The sequence below is a fragment of the Acanthaster planci genome, linkage group LG05, assembly GCF_054643075.1.
Source record: "Acanthaster planci isolate LZ-2023a linkage group LG05, COTS_SCS, whole genome shotgun sequence".
In the NCBI taxonomy this organism is placed as follows: Eukaryota; Metazoa; Echinodermata; class Asteroidea; order Valvatida; family Acanthasteridae; genus Acanthaster; species Acanthaster planci.
In genome coordinates, this window is record NC_141781.1 from 6,454,228 (window position 1) to 6,470,984 (window position 16,757).

General features: G+C 40.6%; 1 protein-coding gene across 3 annotated transcripts in view; it reads right to left on the reverse strand.

Moving 5' to 3' along the window:
* Positions 1–16,757, reverse strand: part of LOC110988107 (putative E3 ubiquitin-protein ligase HERC1) — an 89,351-nt gene that overhangs the window by 56,378 nt on the left and 16,216 nt on the right. For all 3 annotated transcript variants that reach the window (XM_087136634.1, XM_087136635.1, XM_087136633.1), the window contains exons 20-21: positions 16,412–16,526; positions 723–958 (exon numbers count right to left, since the gene is read on the reverse strand). In XM_087136634.1, coding sequence (XP_086992760.1) covers positions 723–958; positions 16,412–16,526 — 351 coding nt within the window. The remainder of the gene's footprint in view (positions 1–722; positions 959–16,411; positions 16,527–16,757) is intronic.

The window sequence follows — 16,757 nt, forward strand, 5'->3', positions numbered from 1 at the left end:
CCAACAGTAGAATAATAATAATAATAATATCGATAATAATTGACATTTACAAAGTGCCCAATCCGTTAAGCTGCTCCCAAGCGCTGTACATCAAAATATAAATAAATAAAACCTACATATACCATAATTAAAATCAGTACTAAGAAACTAAAGCGACAAACACACATGTACATACATTAGCTTTATCCTAATATCAATTAGCCTTCATTCCAAATAACCGGGTTAACAGTCACACAGAGAGAGGCATGAAGCTTGAATGCCATCTGCTGTCGCCGGCTGAGCATCAATGCAAAAGACAATACAAAGTTATGCGCATTCAGATGAAGATTAACCCTGGAGCAATGTTTTCCGCTTGGAGTCCACGGGAACTGTTTGCACTGTAGCAGGCAATTACATGTACAGACCTTTCTTCCGCTGCACCACTAGCCCAGTATTTACTGACTAGTGGTCAGCAAACCTAGGGCTGGCTGTGAGTACAAAAACCAACAGAATACAACATGCAGAAAAGAAGTCTTGCAAATATTCAAATATTAAAATACTACTACTAAATACCAAATGAAAATGTTTCAAACTTAAAACCAGTGAAGCTAACTGAGCATTTGGAGGCAAAGGAACTTTGCAAACTGTGGCCATCTATACAAACTAGTGATTGATGTTTGTATTAGCGAGCTCTATGTATGAAATATTGCTGCAATTAACTTCTTCTGTCGATGGAATCTCACCTTCTACAGCCACGCGGGGGAACACTTTTTTACAGCGACGCCCCCTCTCCTCATCTTGACCCCTGGCCTCTTTCTGAACTCTGACCTCAGACGTGGATGGACCCAATGAAGCACTGGTTCCTGGCGCCCCGCTTGAGCTCTGACCCTGCATGATGCGCGCTGCCACCAACTTCCGGCGGACCTTGTACACGCTGTGGTAGATCTCCACCATGGCTCGCCAGTGCTTTGTTCCCGACCTACATGTACCAGAGAAGACAAAAGATTCCCTTGTCGTGTTTTTTGGTAAACTAAAGATTCTTGATCATTGACAACATTTTCAAAAGGTACTCCATACCAGAACACTGAGGGCATACCGGCATTACACGTCCTTCATTCAGCTGAGGACGAGTGCGTCAAGAATCTTTATGCAATCTGATGTATGTGGGCATGGCAGGCAACACGGTGAAGGATACGAATGGTGAGCAAGATGTCCCCCCCCGAGACTTGCTCCCTCTTTTTTTCCCAGATATTGAAAGTGTCAGCATTATCTTAAAACAGTTTTACCACCTTGGGGGGATAGGAGTTCTCTACATGCGAAAAAAAGGACAGTCTTTTTTAGAAAAGAAAAATGTTGCCACCTTGACCCAACTTCGTCCTGGATATGTCACTGAAACATTGGCAACTGGAGTGCCCCACACTGCTCCATTTGTAGCACCTACATGTATACCTGGACATGACACATAATCCCACTTGTGTAAAATATAACACAGCAGGGGACAACCATGCACAAACTGACAAACATGGAGTGGAAAACAATATTGTAACTATTTTTTCGTTTGTTGACTATTCTTTTAATGGTCCAAAATATGAACAACTTGTAAACTCAGCCAATACACGTACTGGTATATTCTACCTCAAGCAATGCACACGGTTAAAGGACACTGTCAGCAAGATACTGACTTTATAATATTTCACACAATTCCTTAAGTTTTTACTATTGGCCTTATTTACACATCAGCCATCTTGAGTCAAATCAAATGTGCCTCAATCTCTGTCAACAATATGCTAAAACACATGTGGATTTGAATATGATGCAACAGGGCCAAAATACATGTATAGATTACCACCTTTGTGCTCTGATGGGAAGGATCAAATTATAAACGGAACTCAAGTCACCTTTTAACAGCCCAAATGAACTTTTTTTTCAAAGTGAAACTAAATGTAACACAGGAAAAAAACAGTCAGGCTCCTTGACACTTCAGACTGTTTAATTAATGAAATGGATTCGGAAAGCATAATCCAACATGGCCACGTGGGCAATTCCATGGTGACTCACGATACATTTTTGAGGTACTTCGGAGTCTCCTTGAGCTGTAATTATCTAACTGTAAAGCATATTTGTTATCCCCATGGCAGATAGAGTACCTAGACCTATCTCAGCACCGAGGAGGACATCCAGAAAAGTGTGGTAGGTATGATACACAACACACACAAAATCAGTCAGCCAAGTTATATTTATGGACATGCAAGAAAAGCCAACATGATTTTTATCAAATACTCTCCTCATACAAATGACCTTTAAAACATTTTTAATGAAAAAAGACCATGCCATGAGACACACATCCCTGTACATGCAATAAGAGTCCAACCTCAATTTGTTTGGTTTGCAGATCTTTGCACCTCTTCATGCACAAGGACTCAAGAGTAATTCTTAAAAATACAAACTGCTGTAAAAGACTAAATATTTAATGTAAAGTATGTGCCACTTTCCATTCCATCAGGTGTCCCCGGGCTCATTTTATAGATGTGCTAGGAATGCAACTCTGCTAAGCACACGAAATACTTGCTTAGCAAACAGGTTACTAGTTCAAATGTCAAGCAGTGTTAATTGCTCTTGACTAATTCTTAGCTGTTTGTTGTCCAGCATGTAATTATATATACCCAAGCCAATCCATAATATCTCGCCAATGGACTCATCACCCTAGATTCAGGTATTAATACTCCAAGTGGTAGAAATTTTCAGCAGTCATCCAATGCAACTGACAAGGTATGTGTAGCTGGTTAGCAAGGGAACGAAATAAGTATTTCTGAGCACTGGTACAGAATTTTAATGTAGGAATTTACAGTAAACTATAGCAAATGGCAGATTCACAGAAAGTCTCTCCACTCACATTGGACTCTTGAACTCTGCACCCACTAGAACGCCTACATAAAAAATGCTGGATGAGGAAAATCACACAGTTTATTGACAAATAATCCAGCGAAACATAGGAAACTTTGCACATATGGAAGCAACTTGTGGGAATTTCACAGCAGACACCCACCAACTTGGGCGTGCGTGTGGCGAGTTGGACCAACATCAAACTGCTCCTGTGTGACTACATGAACTCAACATGCCTCCCTTTCGTGTTCACACATGGAGATCATTGCAGGTTATGTAGATAGGAAAGCATATCCCATGTTACCAGAAATAGTCCTCAGAAAGGAAAGCATCTTACCCAGTAAGTCTGATTGATTATTTCTTCATCAGCCCTACAGGAAATGTCACAGTGTGCTGTAAATTGTAGAATGTGTACCTAAAACATCCCAGATGGATGCAGGTCTCACTTTCACCTTTCTATCGTTTCAATTTCCACCAAGCTTCCTATTTTCCCCTTAGGAATGAAAATGAAGGTGGAGATATGATTACAATGACATACTGATAATTGCATTTCCTCCTTCCGATCAGAAAAAAGCCTCCGGGATAAACCGACGACCACCCTGAAAGAAGTCTCACTGCAATGATATCAAAATTGTATACTTTGGTAAAACAACCATAGACTTTACGCAAGGAACCAGCCTGACCTGCACCAAAGTGCAGATATCATTGGGTGAAGGCTGGAGGTCAGACAGATGGACTGAGGGGAGGTGGAGAAAGGAGGCTTATGGCATTTGAAGCCCCTGGCATCATAAGGTGTGCTTCTGCACAAAACCAGAAACTCTTAAGAAAAATGAAATTCTCAAAGTAAAGCATTTCCAGCTTGCAATTCCCAGCAACCCGCCTTGCCTACAGGTACTGGTAACTTGGCTAGAAGAAAATACCTTCCAAACTGTACGATGTGGATTTGGTCACCAAGGCCAAGAGATGTGTATGCATTTATTCATTCCAAAAGGCAAACTGCAATATTACAAAAGTAGCTGGTACCTTTCAACAAACAAGACAAACATGACTTCCCTATGTTTTTATAAAGCAGCGTGCCAATCAAAAATGGCTGAGTTTTCTGCTAAGCAATTTTACTACAGTATTGAAACAAATGAACCTACCAAAAGTTTGTTCATGCACATTATGACTAAAATCCAGAAAACACTGCAGAAAATTTTAATTTGTAATCTTTGAATAGTCTCTATGTACACACACTATAGGACACTCCCCAAGAACTAATATGATTGCAACAGAGGAGTTCTTTTCATCCCATTCCATTTTCTGCCAAAGCACAACTAGCCCTAAAATTGCAAAATACCTCTTAAAGCCGATTAAAATGTGGTGATATGCTAGAGAGTGACCCAATCACATTTTCTCTGGACATCAACAATTCAAATGTAGAAGACATCAAAGCATTTTGACAGAGTGACACTGTACACAGTTTACAAACACCTGGCCATTCCCTGACATACAACTGCCCAAGTATAAAGCATTTCACCATGGCATTCCACGCAAATCATACCACATCATTTGGCCTCAAGAAAATACTTTGACTATGAAATGTGGTTTGGTTTAAACATGCCTACCCAAAGGCTTGCGTGCATTTATATACCTGTTCATCTCAAAGGCAACCTTAACCTTGAACGGCTCAGTATCCATCAAACTCCAACAGCAGGTTTTGCTAGGTTTTGTACCATATCCGATCAACTTCTTGTTGAATTTTGTTGGACTTGGTATCAAAGGCCCTGGTGATGGTGTCGGATTTTGTGTGAGTTGGAACACACAGGGATCATTGTGTGCAGTGCCTGGCTTGCTGTACCAAGTGTTGGACTATGCTTGATTTTGTCAGGTTTGGTATTGTTCAGTGCAAGTCATCCTATACTGCATAGACCCATCCATACCATATCACTCAAACTCCAAAAAGTCACCTTGTTGGAGTTTATCAGGTTTGGTACAGTGACCTGCATGTACAAGCACATAGACAAGTACATGTACCTATTGATGTTTGTTGGGTTCAGTATGCTCCCTAGTGCAATTAAGAGCCTAGGGCGTTGGAGTTAAGGTTGGAATATTACCAAACATGCTGATTACATTCAAAAGATTAGAAAAGTGAATAGAGATTCCCTTCCTTATGAAATAGATCCACTGATAATAGCTGAACAAGGTTTTATACCAAACAGTTCTACTTACACATGTACATAGGAACAAACGAGTGCCAAAAGTACCAAATGTCTTTGGACTATGCTTAGAATTGACAAAACTGAGAACATTCTAATTCACAATACTCTGTAATTGTATATACAAACACCATAAGTTAATGTCCAAACTTCAATAAATTCTGTTGCAAAATAGGATATCTATTAATTCCATTACTACCTGTCCAAAACCTGTCCAAAGACCTGTCTAAAGGACTGAATATGTGACATTGTAGTTGTGGTGATATCAAATTTTCTCAAATTTTTTTATAGTCTAGGAAACAGAGCACTGTAACATTTTTGTGTAAATGAAGCAGAGACAAGCATTTTCAAAGCAGTATAAATTTTATGCAACTTTACTTAGTCTCATCATAAATTGAAACATCTGGCAATTTTCTCACAATACAACATTACAAAACTGTAACTTAAGACTGATAAGTCAACCCTGATAAACAAAGTCTGGTGTTTCAGGTGTCCCCACCTGTGAGACAGAAGGTTAGTACGCTGTACATGTGGCACAGTGGCTGAGGTCTTTGATTCCTCATCTATCTGTAAGTCCTGGTTCGAGTCAACCTTTCCAACCTTTGGCGCACAAATTTCCTTGTTTAAGAGATCACCTTTAGTTCCAGCAGCTCCCCTTGAGGTGATGGTTGTGAGCGATTTGCTACCATTGTCTTGTGATGAGAAGCTCCTTGTGACAGAAGCTCTACAGCCTGTGCTCGGATCTGAACCGTTGGTGCTGGTCCTGGAAGAACCTCTGCAGCCTGTACTCGCATCTGAACTGTCAGTGCTGGTTGTGGGTTCGAATTTTGTCCGACACAGAAGGGAGAGGTCACTGCCTGGATCACTGCTGCTCGAAACTCTGTATTTGTCGCACTATAAATAATGGAATCTATGCTGCTGTTGATCAATTCCAGGATACTGGAGCATGTGGTAACATGGAGTGTGTCAAGAACAAGTGCGGGAAATGAAGATGAACACAGATTTACTGAAATAATTCCCACCAGAGTAGATGAAGTGACCGTGACTGAATTCATGAGGAAAAAGACAGCAGTGTTGATGATAAGCATACAGGTGACCTTGCCAACTCGTTGTGGATGATGCTGTGTCGCAGGTGATCTTTGCCGTAGCTTCAGCAAAAGGCAGACATACATTGTGCTGGTTACTGCGATGGCAACTATACTTATAGATCCCAAAATCAACGCAGTAACAGTCAAAGAGGTAACCACATCTTGACCAAGTTGTTCTTCAAATGAAAGCACATCAACTATTCCAAAACCGACTGCTAGCATCCAAAGTCCTGCTGATACCTTGGCTGCTCTTGTTTTGCTGGCTGATGCCCTATATGTTATTGGATGATGAACAGCTGAGAATCTCTCCACTGCTATGGCCACCACAAGCAAGTAGGACACAATTCTTAGCATGTCAAACCACCCTCCTGCGAAGCAGCTAACGTGAGACCCAGGCAATACCTTGATTCCCCAATTAAAAATTAATGCAAAAAGGAGATGAAGAGAGTCAACCACTGCCAGATTGACTAGGTAGACATTGATGATAGTCCGCATGGACTTCACTCGAACAACAACAAACAAGAAGATCAAATTCAAAAGAAGGCTGACTGGTGCAATGATTTGTACACTCAGAAGAAGTGTGTCATTTTGTTTATGTAAATAAGCATCGTAATCTTCCATAAACTGATCCCAGTCATATCCACACAAATCTTTAAAACTCTGATTGTAAGTCATTTTGACAATGGCTGTTTTACTAAGCCACAAAAGTCAACATACAGGACAGCACTGCAGAAACATGTCTGCACTATTTAGTAGTCCATGCTGGTAAAACAAAGCTAAACTTGAATCTTCTTTAACTGTTTCCGTAAGTTGAGCGGCAAGTGACTGAATTTTTCACTTGACTATAAGATGCTTGCATAGCAAGGGATACATAATTCAAAAAGAAAACAAAATACTACACAGGAAACCCATTACAAAATTAACAAAACATACTTGATATTTCAGTTTCAGGAATGAGTAATCTTCAGAAGTCAACACTTTCACAAGTCATCTAATGTATGTACATGTATGCCTGTTTCAAGATACGTACATGTAGTATCCTCTGATAACAAGCACCAGGTACATTTCATCATCTTTGACATTATTTTGCCATTAAGGGAGCGCCAATAAGCATTTCAGACAAACCAAATTTGGCCATAGTTTACAATACCCTAATTCAAAGAAAAGACCATCTCCACTTGAATTAAAGAACTTAACTTTCAACAAACAGTAACTTCAATTTGATAAAGCTTTCTCACTTACACAGTTGTACTGTAATTAACGTGCAAATGTTCTTACATTACACAGTGTACAATACACTTTGTCAGAAGTTGCAGTAGACTGGCATATTGCTATGGGTTTAAATTCTCAGGTATGCGTGATTGGTTCAATGCATCAGCATGCCTTCACTGGTGAAAATAGACAACTTGACCAACAGTTCCAAACTGGGTGCCCAGCAGGTATGAGGAAACCATGTACAATATTTGTATGAATTTTGGGGGAATTTCTCGGCAGATGCCAATCAACTTGTGCATGCATGTGGTGAGTTAGCTCAAAAGGATATTGGGCGGTTCCTACACTTCCTGTGTGAATACATATCATCTACATGTACATGCAGGTGCCTGATCCCTTCTTATTCACACATGCAGATGTCATGTAGAGACACATCCTCATGTAACCAGAAAGTATCCAGAGAAGAAGCAGCATAATTGCCCATTAAGTCCAACCGATTCTTTTTCAATCAGTCATCTCGGCTGGGTGTCATTCTGTTTTGAAATTGTAGAGTCAATTCCATAAAAAAATTCCAAAACAGGTGCAAGTCTGCACTCATGTTTGCCGGTTTATTTCAATCAAGTTCGCATTCCAGGCATTATCCTGTACAGTGCAGGGAATGAATGGGTGCGCTAACCTTACATACATGTGTACATGTACCTAGTGAGGACTTGTGAACAAAAGAAGTCCACACAATGCAGGAAAGGAAGACGTTTTATGGCCTTACACAGGTCCACAGGACATTACCCTTCTCTGGAAAAGAGGTTTAGAGGCGTTTTGAGGTAGGGGTCATCCGTCATAAAAGGAAGAGGAATAGTCAAGGAAACCTTGTACAAAAAGCCAGCTGAAAATTGTGTTCCCAGTTCAAGAAAAATTAGTATTTTCACCGGTTTTCACCTTAACTGCACAAAAAGAAAGGAATGTCCACAGTAGGTATGTAAGGTAAGTATGTGTGTCTTTCTGTGTGTCTGATTATCAACTTTGATTGTAAAAGCACTGACGGTAAATGTAGAGTACATACACCTGTCACTTTCTGTTCTATCAGGTATCCCATCATATTACAAACCTGTTAGGCAGATAAATATGCTACTTAAAGCACAAAAATCAGAAATTTTGTGCTTAGGAAACCACTGATTACAAGCCTAAATGCCATGCAGTGATAAATTATTGCTCTTGACCGGTTCTTAGCTGTTCCTTGTTTGGAACAAAAACTTACTACGAGCCTACTTCAAGGCAGTAACCCCAAATAAAAACTGACCAGCAGATGTACACGACCATCTTTGTAAACAATTTTCCATGAAGGAAGAGAGCTGGCCAATCAACATTTTTGACAAATAAAGCAAAATAAACAAAGGAATTTACAGTTAATTTTAAAATGACTGGTTTCTTTGCAGACATAATACAGATTGTGAGCTTTGATTTATACAAATTTAAACATTATGGAAGGAAACTGTTTGACCTGCGCCCATCCGCCAGTCATTGGTGAGGCCTGGAGGGCTAAAAGACTTCAACAATGGTGGAAGAAGTGGAGCACTTATTCAACTGCACGCGCAACTGGTACAAAGTGCTGGCATTGCAACAATTTCTTACAAAAATAAAAACTATTAGAAGAAATGCAGTCAGCTTGTAATTTTTTTATTATAAAGTTGAACAAAGAAATTGACTGGAGCGGGATTTGAACCTGCGACCTCCGAAATACCGTACCGGTGCTCTACCAACTGAGTTCAGCCCTATGTTGGTGGCTCTTCCCATATGTCCATATCTCTGCTCAGGGGAGCGCTTGTAGTTTTTTGCTACATGAACTGCCTTACTTGGCCTAAGAACATGTTGTCCAAACTTTACATTCTGGACTCGCTTGCTATGCCCCTAAAGACTTGTGTGCAGTGCACTTACTGGTTATCTGGTACCTGGCTGTTCATCCAATAGCAAACAGGGCATTGGAATTTTACAACACACACTAGTTACATCCTCCCTACTGGAACAGTAGTGAGGATTCCATGACACTGAAATTGTTCACAGAGATTCCAAAGCCTGATCATGAAGGCAACAGTATCACTATTTAACCAAGTAGATTTGAAGTTTTAACAAAGAGGTTTGGCAGAACTATGAAGAAAGTCAAGTTAACGCCAAAGTATGCCCAGTAATACTGTATGTACATATACTAGTGCTTCAGCAATGTAGCACATGCAATGACTTACCGGTATGTGTTAGACATTGTCAGCACTGCATTGCGGTGCGGCTTATATGTGGGTGTGGCTAATAGGCAAACTTTACATCATAATTTGCAGATTTTTGCTCGATGCTGCTTATGTGCGGCCTGCTTATGTGTGTACATGTACCCATATCCATGGGGCCAAATGCCAAGAACGTCTTGATCTGGGGGGGGGGCGTGGTTGGATTATAGTTCCTGTCCAATTGGGAAGTTTTTCTGAACTTAATGCCTAATCTCGGTATGAGTCTTTCTAACGACAGAGCACTGTGCCCACAATGTTGAGTTCGCCTGTTCTTTTCAGTGCCTTTGCTCAGTTACAAAACACATTCACATGGCGCCTACTGAAGCCCTGTCTCTCATAGCTGCATGTACATTTATGTCTAGCATGCTTTCAAATCGTATTCAATATTGGTGCACACTCCCCCTACTTAAATAGGAAATCACCTTTAGTTCCAGCAGTTCCCCTTCAGATGACAGTTGGGAGTGACTCACTCTTGCCATTGTCTTGCAATGAGGACCTTCTTGTGACAGAATCTCTGCAGCCTGTACTTGCATCTGATCTTTGAGTGCTGGTTCTTGAAGTTCTACAGACTGAACTTGCATCTGATCTGTTAGAGCTGGTCCTGGAAGAAGTCCTACAGCCAGTACTTGCATCTGATCTGTTGGTGCTGGTCCTGGAAGAAGTCCTTCAGCCTGTACTTGCATCTGATCTGTTGGTGCTGGTCCTGGAAGAAGTCCTACAGCCTGTACTTGCATCTGATCTGTTGGTGCTGGTCCTGGAAGAAGTCCTTCAGCCTGTACTTGCATCTGATCTGTTAGAGCTGGTCCTGGAAGAAGTCCTTCAGCCTGTACTTGCATCTGATCTGTTGGTGCTGGTCTGGGAAGAAGTCTTGCAGCCTGTACTTGCATCTGATCTGTTGGTGCTGGCTTCGGAAGACGCTTGCCATACCGTACTCGCAACTGTTCCTTTGGTGCAGTTTCTGGATTGACATTTCGTCGGTCACAGCAAGAACAGGTCACTGCCTGGATCACAGCTGCTCGATACTCAGCATTAATCACATTGTAAATGATGGGATCTATGCAGCTGTTGATCAAATCTGTGATATATGCACTTGTTAAAATATCTAATTCGCCATGAATGAGTTTGGGATAGGAAGCTGCACATGGGTTTGATGAAAGAACAATTGCATACATAATATGGGAGGTGATCCGGACTGAATTCAATAGGAAAAAAACAGCAGTGTTGATGATGAGCATACAGGTAACCTTGCCAAGTCTCTGCGGACGATGCTGTGTTACAGATGAACTTTGTCGTATCTTGAGCACAAGGCAGACATACATAATGCTGGTCACTACAACAGCAACTAGCCTGATTAATCCGATTATTCCCACATTAACGACAAGTAGGATAACCGCATCTTGAGCAAATTTAGGTTGGGCCCCAAAAAAGTCAGCTATTCCAACACCGACTGCCAGCACCCAGAGTCCTGCTGATACCTTGGCTGCTCTTGTTTTGCTGTCAGTTGTTCTATATGTTATTGGATGACGCACAGCTAAGAATCTTCCTATTGCAATAGTCGTCACGAGAAAGCAAGACACAATTCTAAGCGTAACAAATGCACTCTTCATGATGCTTGAACCATCATGCCCAGTTGGAATCACTGTTTGCCAAAGCAACACTAGAAGAAGATACAATGTGTCAGCAATTGTCAGATTGGTTAAGTAGACATGTAAGGGTGTCCTCAAGGACTTCACTCGAACAACGACAAAGAGGAAGACAAAATTCAAAAGAAGGCCGACTGGTGCAAGGATTTTCGTACTCAGAGAAAGTATGTCAAACCGTTTCAGTTCATGATCTAAAAACTCTTTCGTAAACTCTTCAAAGTCGTATCCACACAAATCTGTAGAAATGAGCCGCCCGTAAAACATGTTTTAAGAATGTCTGTCTTCAGTATCAGCAACCACAACAGGCTAAATGTACATTCAGGTGCTGGGGATACATGTACCTGTCTGCATTAATACGCAGTCTATGCCGAGAGAACAAAAACTGAAATTGAACACTAATTTGTGCTTCAACTGCCTCCATAAATTGAAAAATGCGTCACTGAACTCTTCACGAGATTATCAGACTCCTGAATGACAATGAAGTGCTTTTGACAAAAACTGAAACACCAGAAACCCACAGCAAAGACACAAGGTGTACATGTATATATATCATATGGTTTATCTATCAGTTTCGGGACTGACTTATTCTTGTGTCTTACTTTTTATGTGTGTGAAAAGTCGACCTATTCTATGGTCAACAGGTCCCTCACTTCGTGCTTTGTTCCGACTTCCTTCAATGCATGTGTAATCTCTTCTCTCACAATGTCATTGTAACTAAATATGGCTCCTTCTAGTGGTAGCTTTTTATGCAAATATATCTGCAGCAAAGCGCCATGCAGCATTCATGCAGTGACATGCTGTTCACATTTGTTAAAAATGCATCACCCTGCTTTGTTGGTAAATTCCTTATATCATCAGGCAAAATTTCTTAACTTGTTTGGCTTGTAACCTGGAGACAGTTTGCAAAATATTCAATGAGCCAATTGCGAGTTAAATTTGAATAAAATCTGGTGCACTGATTAACTGCCTACACATAAACACAACGATTTGAATTCCCCAGACTAAAGACACTGTGCCATATCTCATGATTCGGGGCAAGATTTCGCATAGCGACCACCATCTCTGGAATGGACTGGTTCCTTTGTGCCCTTCTTATCCATTGAGAACAGTGTATTGCTGCAAGGCGTTGCTTATGTAACTAAGTAAAAGCTTGCCCCGAATCATGAGGCATAGCAAAAGTGGTTTTAGTAAGGAGAATTCAAGTTGTAATGTTCACGTGAATTTAAAGAACTCAGTGTACCAGATTTGGGTCAAAGTTAACTTGCAAAAGGCTTATTGCTTTCGATTGTTTTTTTCCTGTTTCATGATCGCACAATTTTCGAGCACAGTCACTTTGAGGTTCGCGAAGAGCACTTCTCCTATGCACTTGAAATGACATGCACAAGGATTTATCCACTACGAACACAGGGCAAGGTCTCCCCTCATTTTCTGTGTTTTCTCAGAATGATGTAATCTACATTCAGAATTTGCATCTCGCCATGAACAGAAAAAAAGCCCTTTTTAGCTTGTTACAGTTGAGCTCTGAAGACAAATGACACTGCCTTCGATTTGGATGCTTCCATATTTAGTTGAACAGATAAAATCAGAGAAAACATGTTTTCCTTTGAGTTGCTCTTTAAAAAAACAACTCTTCAAAATGAAGCATTTTCACCATGTGATACCGAGCAAATTTACTGCCCTGCATTATTTGGCAACAAGAAAAGTACTGTCCAAACTATACACTGTGGACCTGGTTACCACACCTACCAAAAAGACGTGAGCACATTTATTTACCTTCATCATTAAGACTAACAATCAAGTTGGCATCTTAACAAAGTGGCTTATTAGAAATCCCTTTCTTCACACAGCAAATGCCAACATAAAATAGCCGAACATGGATTAATGCTCACGAGATTTACTAAAGGTATAAACTAACGAGGGAACCTATCAAACTGTGCACTATGCCTGAACTTTACAAATGAAAACTACCAATAAATTTCCCACACAAATGCTTTATACCGGTACAGCATTTCAATACAGGTACCTTTACACCGTAAATGTACACAAACGCATGGTTTTCTGCAAACACAACATCTTCTTTTGCGATAGGCAAATTCTGATAATTCCACTGTGTTGGCTGGCAAAGGAGGACTCACTAGCCCTGAAATTGAAGAATTTCTTTTTTTCAACAAGACAAAGGATGTTTGAGTACAATTTGGTTAACATTTCTGTACAACGTACAATAGTTTGACATGTTTTGAACAAAATGGGATGCAAGCAACCACCTTCTTAGCAATATAAAATTTACGTGCTGTAAACAGACGGCCTCATCATCTAATAATTAGCTTGCTTTACAAAACTACACGACATGTAACTAAAAAGTCAACACCTCTAAACTTAAGAGAGTCCTATGTTCAGGTGGTTAAGACATCTCCATTTGGGGTTAAGGGGAAATACATATATGTGACGCAGTGACTGATGTCTGTGATTCTTTACATATGTGTGTGTCCAAGGTTCGAATCCAGCTGCTGGCTATGTGCACCAGGTTCTCTTACAAGGTACATCTACATGACCATATCACAAACGGGTCTTACACTGTAAATGGATGATGGCATAACTGAACTCCTGAATGACAAATAGAGTGATTTGGACCAAAACTGAAACACCAGAAAGCCACTGCAAAGACACAAGGTGTATTCAATCTTTCAGCTTCAGTAATTCTTCAATCTTGCTGTCCTTGTGGATATACCCGCACCAAACGGCTGTCCTCAAAGTCACAGACACTCCAGTAAGTGCTGTGCAGTACTTTATGCACGTTATTATAGCAGATTTCATGTGTGATTTCATTCGCTCATCACTTTGTGATTACACAGTGTAGAATTTTTTGTTTTATTGTTTGTAGTTGAATGTATTGTATGTAATTTGTTAAATGAGCTGACCTAACACAAGCCTTTGCTTTTTAGGCTTTTACCCCCTCTTCTTGTCTTTTTTATGATTAATTAATACATTTGTTTGCTTAATACTTTATGACTACTTAATACTGTATTATGTAGGCCTATGGCTATTATTAGAAGAGGAAATAAATGTCTGTCTGTCTGTCAGGCTGTCTGTCTGTCTGATTATCAATTTTGATTGTAAAAGCACTGACGGTAAATGTAGAGTACATACACCTGTCACTTTCTGTTCCATCAGGTATCCCATCATATTACAAACCTGTCAGGCAGATAAATATGCTACTTAAAGCACAAAAATCAGAAATTTTGTGCTTAGGAAACCACTGATTACCAGCCTAAAAGAAAGACAGATGGTAGTAAGTTTTCCAAGCAAGTTCCTGTACGCATTCTGCGTGTACGCAAAGACCATTCATTAAGGAATCGTTACATGTACTCAACGTGCTCCGAGTCAAACGCACCACTGATCCCATTATACACGAGTGCCTATGTGGTGAGTACTAAAAAAAAAAACACGCCCTCTTTTGTCCTGCTCGGAGTGGATAGCAACTAGGCTGATTAATCCAAATCCAGCCAGATATGTCATTTGTGAGATGAGCACATCCAGACCCAACTGAGCTTTATTTGTAAGCACAACAACTATTTAGACACTGACAGCTACGATCCAAAGTCCTGCTGATACTTTGGCTGCTCTTGTTTTGCTAGCTGATGCTCTATATGTTATGGATGATGAACAGCTGAAAATCTCTCCACTGCTATGACCAACACTTGGATGCAGTTCTAAGTACATCGCAGCAAACCAGCCATGATGACTCCATCATTAGACTCATGGTCAGTGTTTGCCATCCAATAAAGTACAAACACTGTGAGAGGTTGAAAATCTACTAAGCACAGAAAATATTCGCTTAGGAAAGATGCTACCAGGCCAAATGCCACGCAGTGTTTGTTGGTTGACCCGTCCTCAGCTGTTCCTTGGTTAGCACAATATTTGGTCCCGCTCTTATCACTACCCTACATTTACTGCACACTCTCACAGATCACACAATTCATGGACTTTCAGAGACCAATCCCAGAGATAAAAAAAAATACCGTCACATAATGAGCAAATCTGTAATGAAATAACCACAAAGTTAAAGCCGAAATCTATTTCTGAAAACTTCAAGAAATTGAACCTGGGAGTTTGCAGTCAATGACAATAGGCAGATTCAAAGACAGACTCTACATGAAATTCCACTTGCACTGTTCATTTTCACTTGAAAAAACTGTCTCTGTACAAAGAAATACCGCAGGCTTGTATCTACTGAGCATTAGCGTAAATGTTCCCATGTAAACCAGTTCACAACGGCACCATCTGCAGGGCATGCAGATAGACAAGCACATATACTTGCAATCAGAGAGGTATTTATCAATCAAGATAGAGGGGCTGAATCATTTTTTTCATACAATAAGGACAATTTGGGGGGATTTTTTTTTATTTCTGTCTTCCCCAGAGCCTCTAAATTGAACCTCATGAATGGGAAAACCTATAAAACAACTGAAAGAAAGGAGCAAACCCTCTTATTCTCCCCCCCAATTGCAACTTTTAGCCCCTCCCCCCAGAAAAATTTGGTTTTGTGTTTGCCCTCTCAAGTAGAGAGAAAACAATGCACATTACTGAACAAGTCCCACCATGACCTAATGTTCTCTGCGATAAATATCACTCTGTGCAGTTCATTGTGGGGAAAAACCCTGAGAAAGCCTTGGACAGCACACATCTCCACTCCCTATTTCCTCTACACTTTCATTGAGTTTCCCCACTTCATCCAAGACATGAAGCTGAATGTTGGACCGTAATCAGATCACATGCCAATGATTTCATTTCTTCCTTGTCAAGAGAATAAAACCTCAAGGTCACCAAGACAAACGAAAGCATCAGTGCTATCATTGTAGTGACGATGGATACTGAAAGTCAGAGCAGGAAAGATCTATTTTGAAATGAACCAGCTTGATCAGCCATGCAGGGATTTCTTGCTCCTATGTTCTTTATTCTGCAACACTTCAATTAAAATTTGAAAACTTCCTCTAACGCCGTTTAGAAGAACTTTTTAGGGAAGGGGAAAGAAATAATGTCCTCATCACCTGCTGAATGCGGACCTCCTCTGGTCTACATAAGGTACCTGTGTGGGCCTTGTGGGTAACCAAGACGCTGTAATCATACCGACTTACCCTTGCTTGTGTGCAGCAACAGACAGCAGGTTGCAATGCTTGAGCAGACAGGCCAGCAGACACCGCGACGCACGGTCTAATAATTCCTCCTGCACCTCCCCGCTGGTGTCCCAGTCTAAAAAAATGGAGAATGTCCCAACTCAAAATAGGAATCATCTAGATCAACGGCAGTGCTAACTTGAACTAGTCTGAAAATGTCAGCAATATGGAGGCTGGGCAGATTTGTGCAACCAATACCGTCCATTCCCATTTCCAAATTCATTTGATGTTCGCGTACTTCTGCAGTATGGACATGAGAACACAAAATAGAGTTTTCAGACAACTTGGTATGTGACTATGGCAAGAC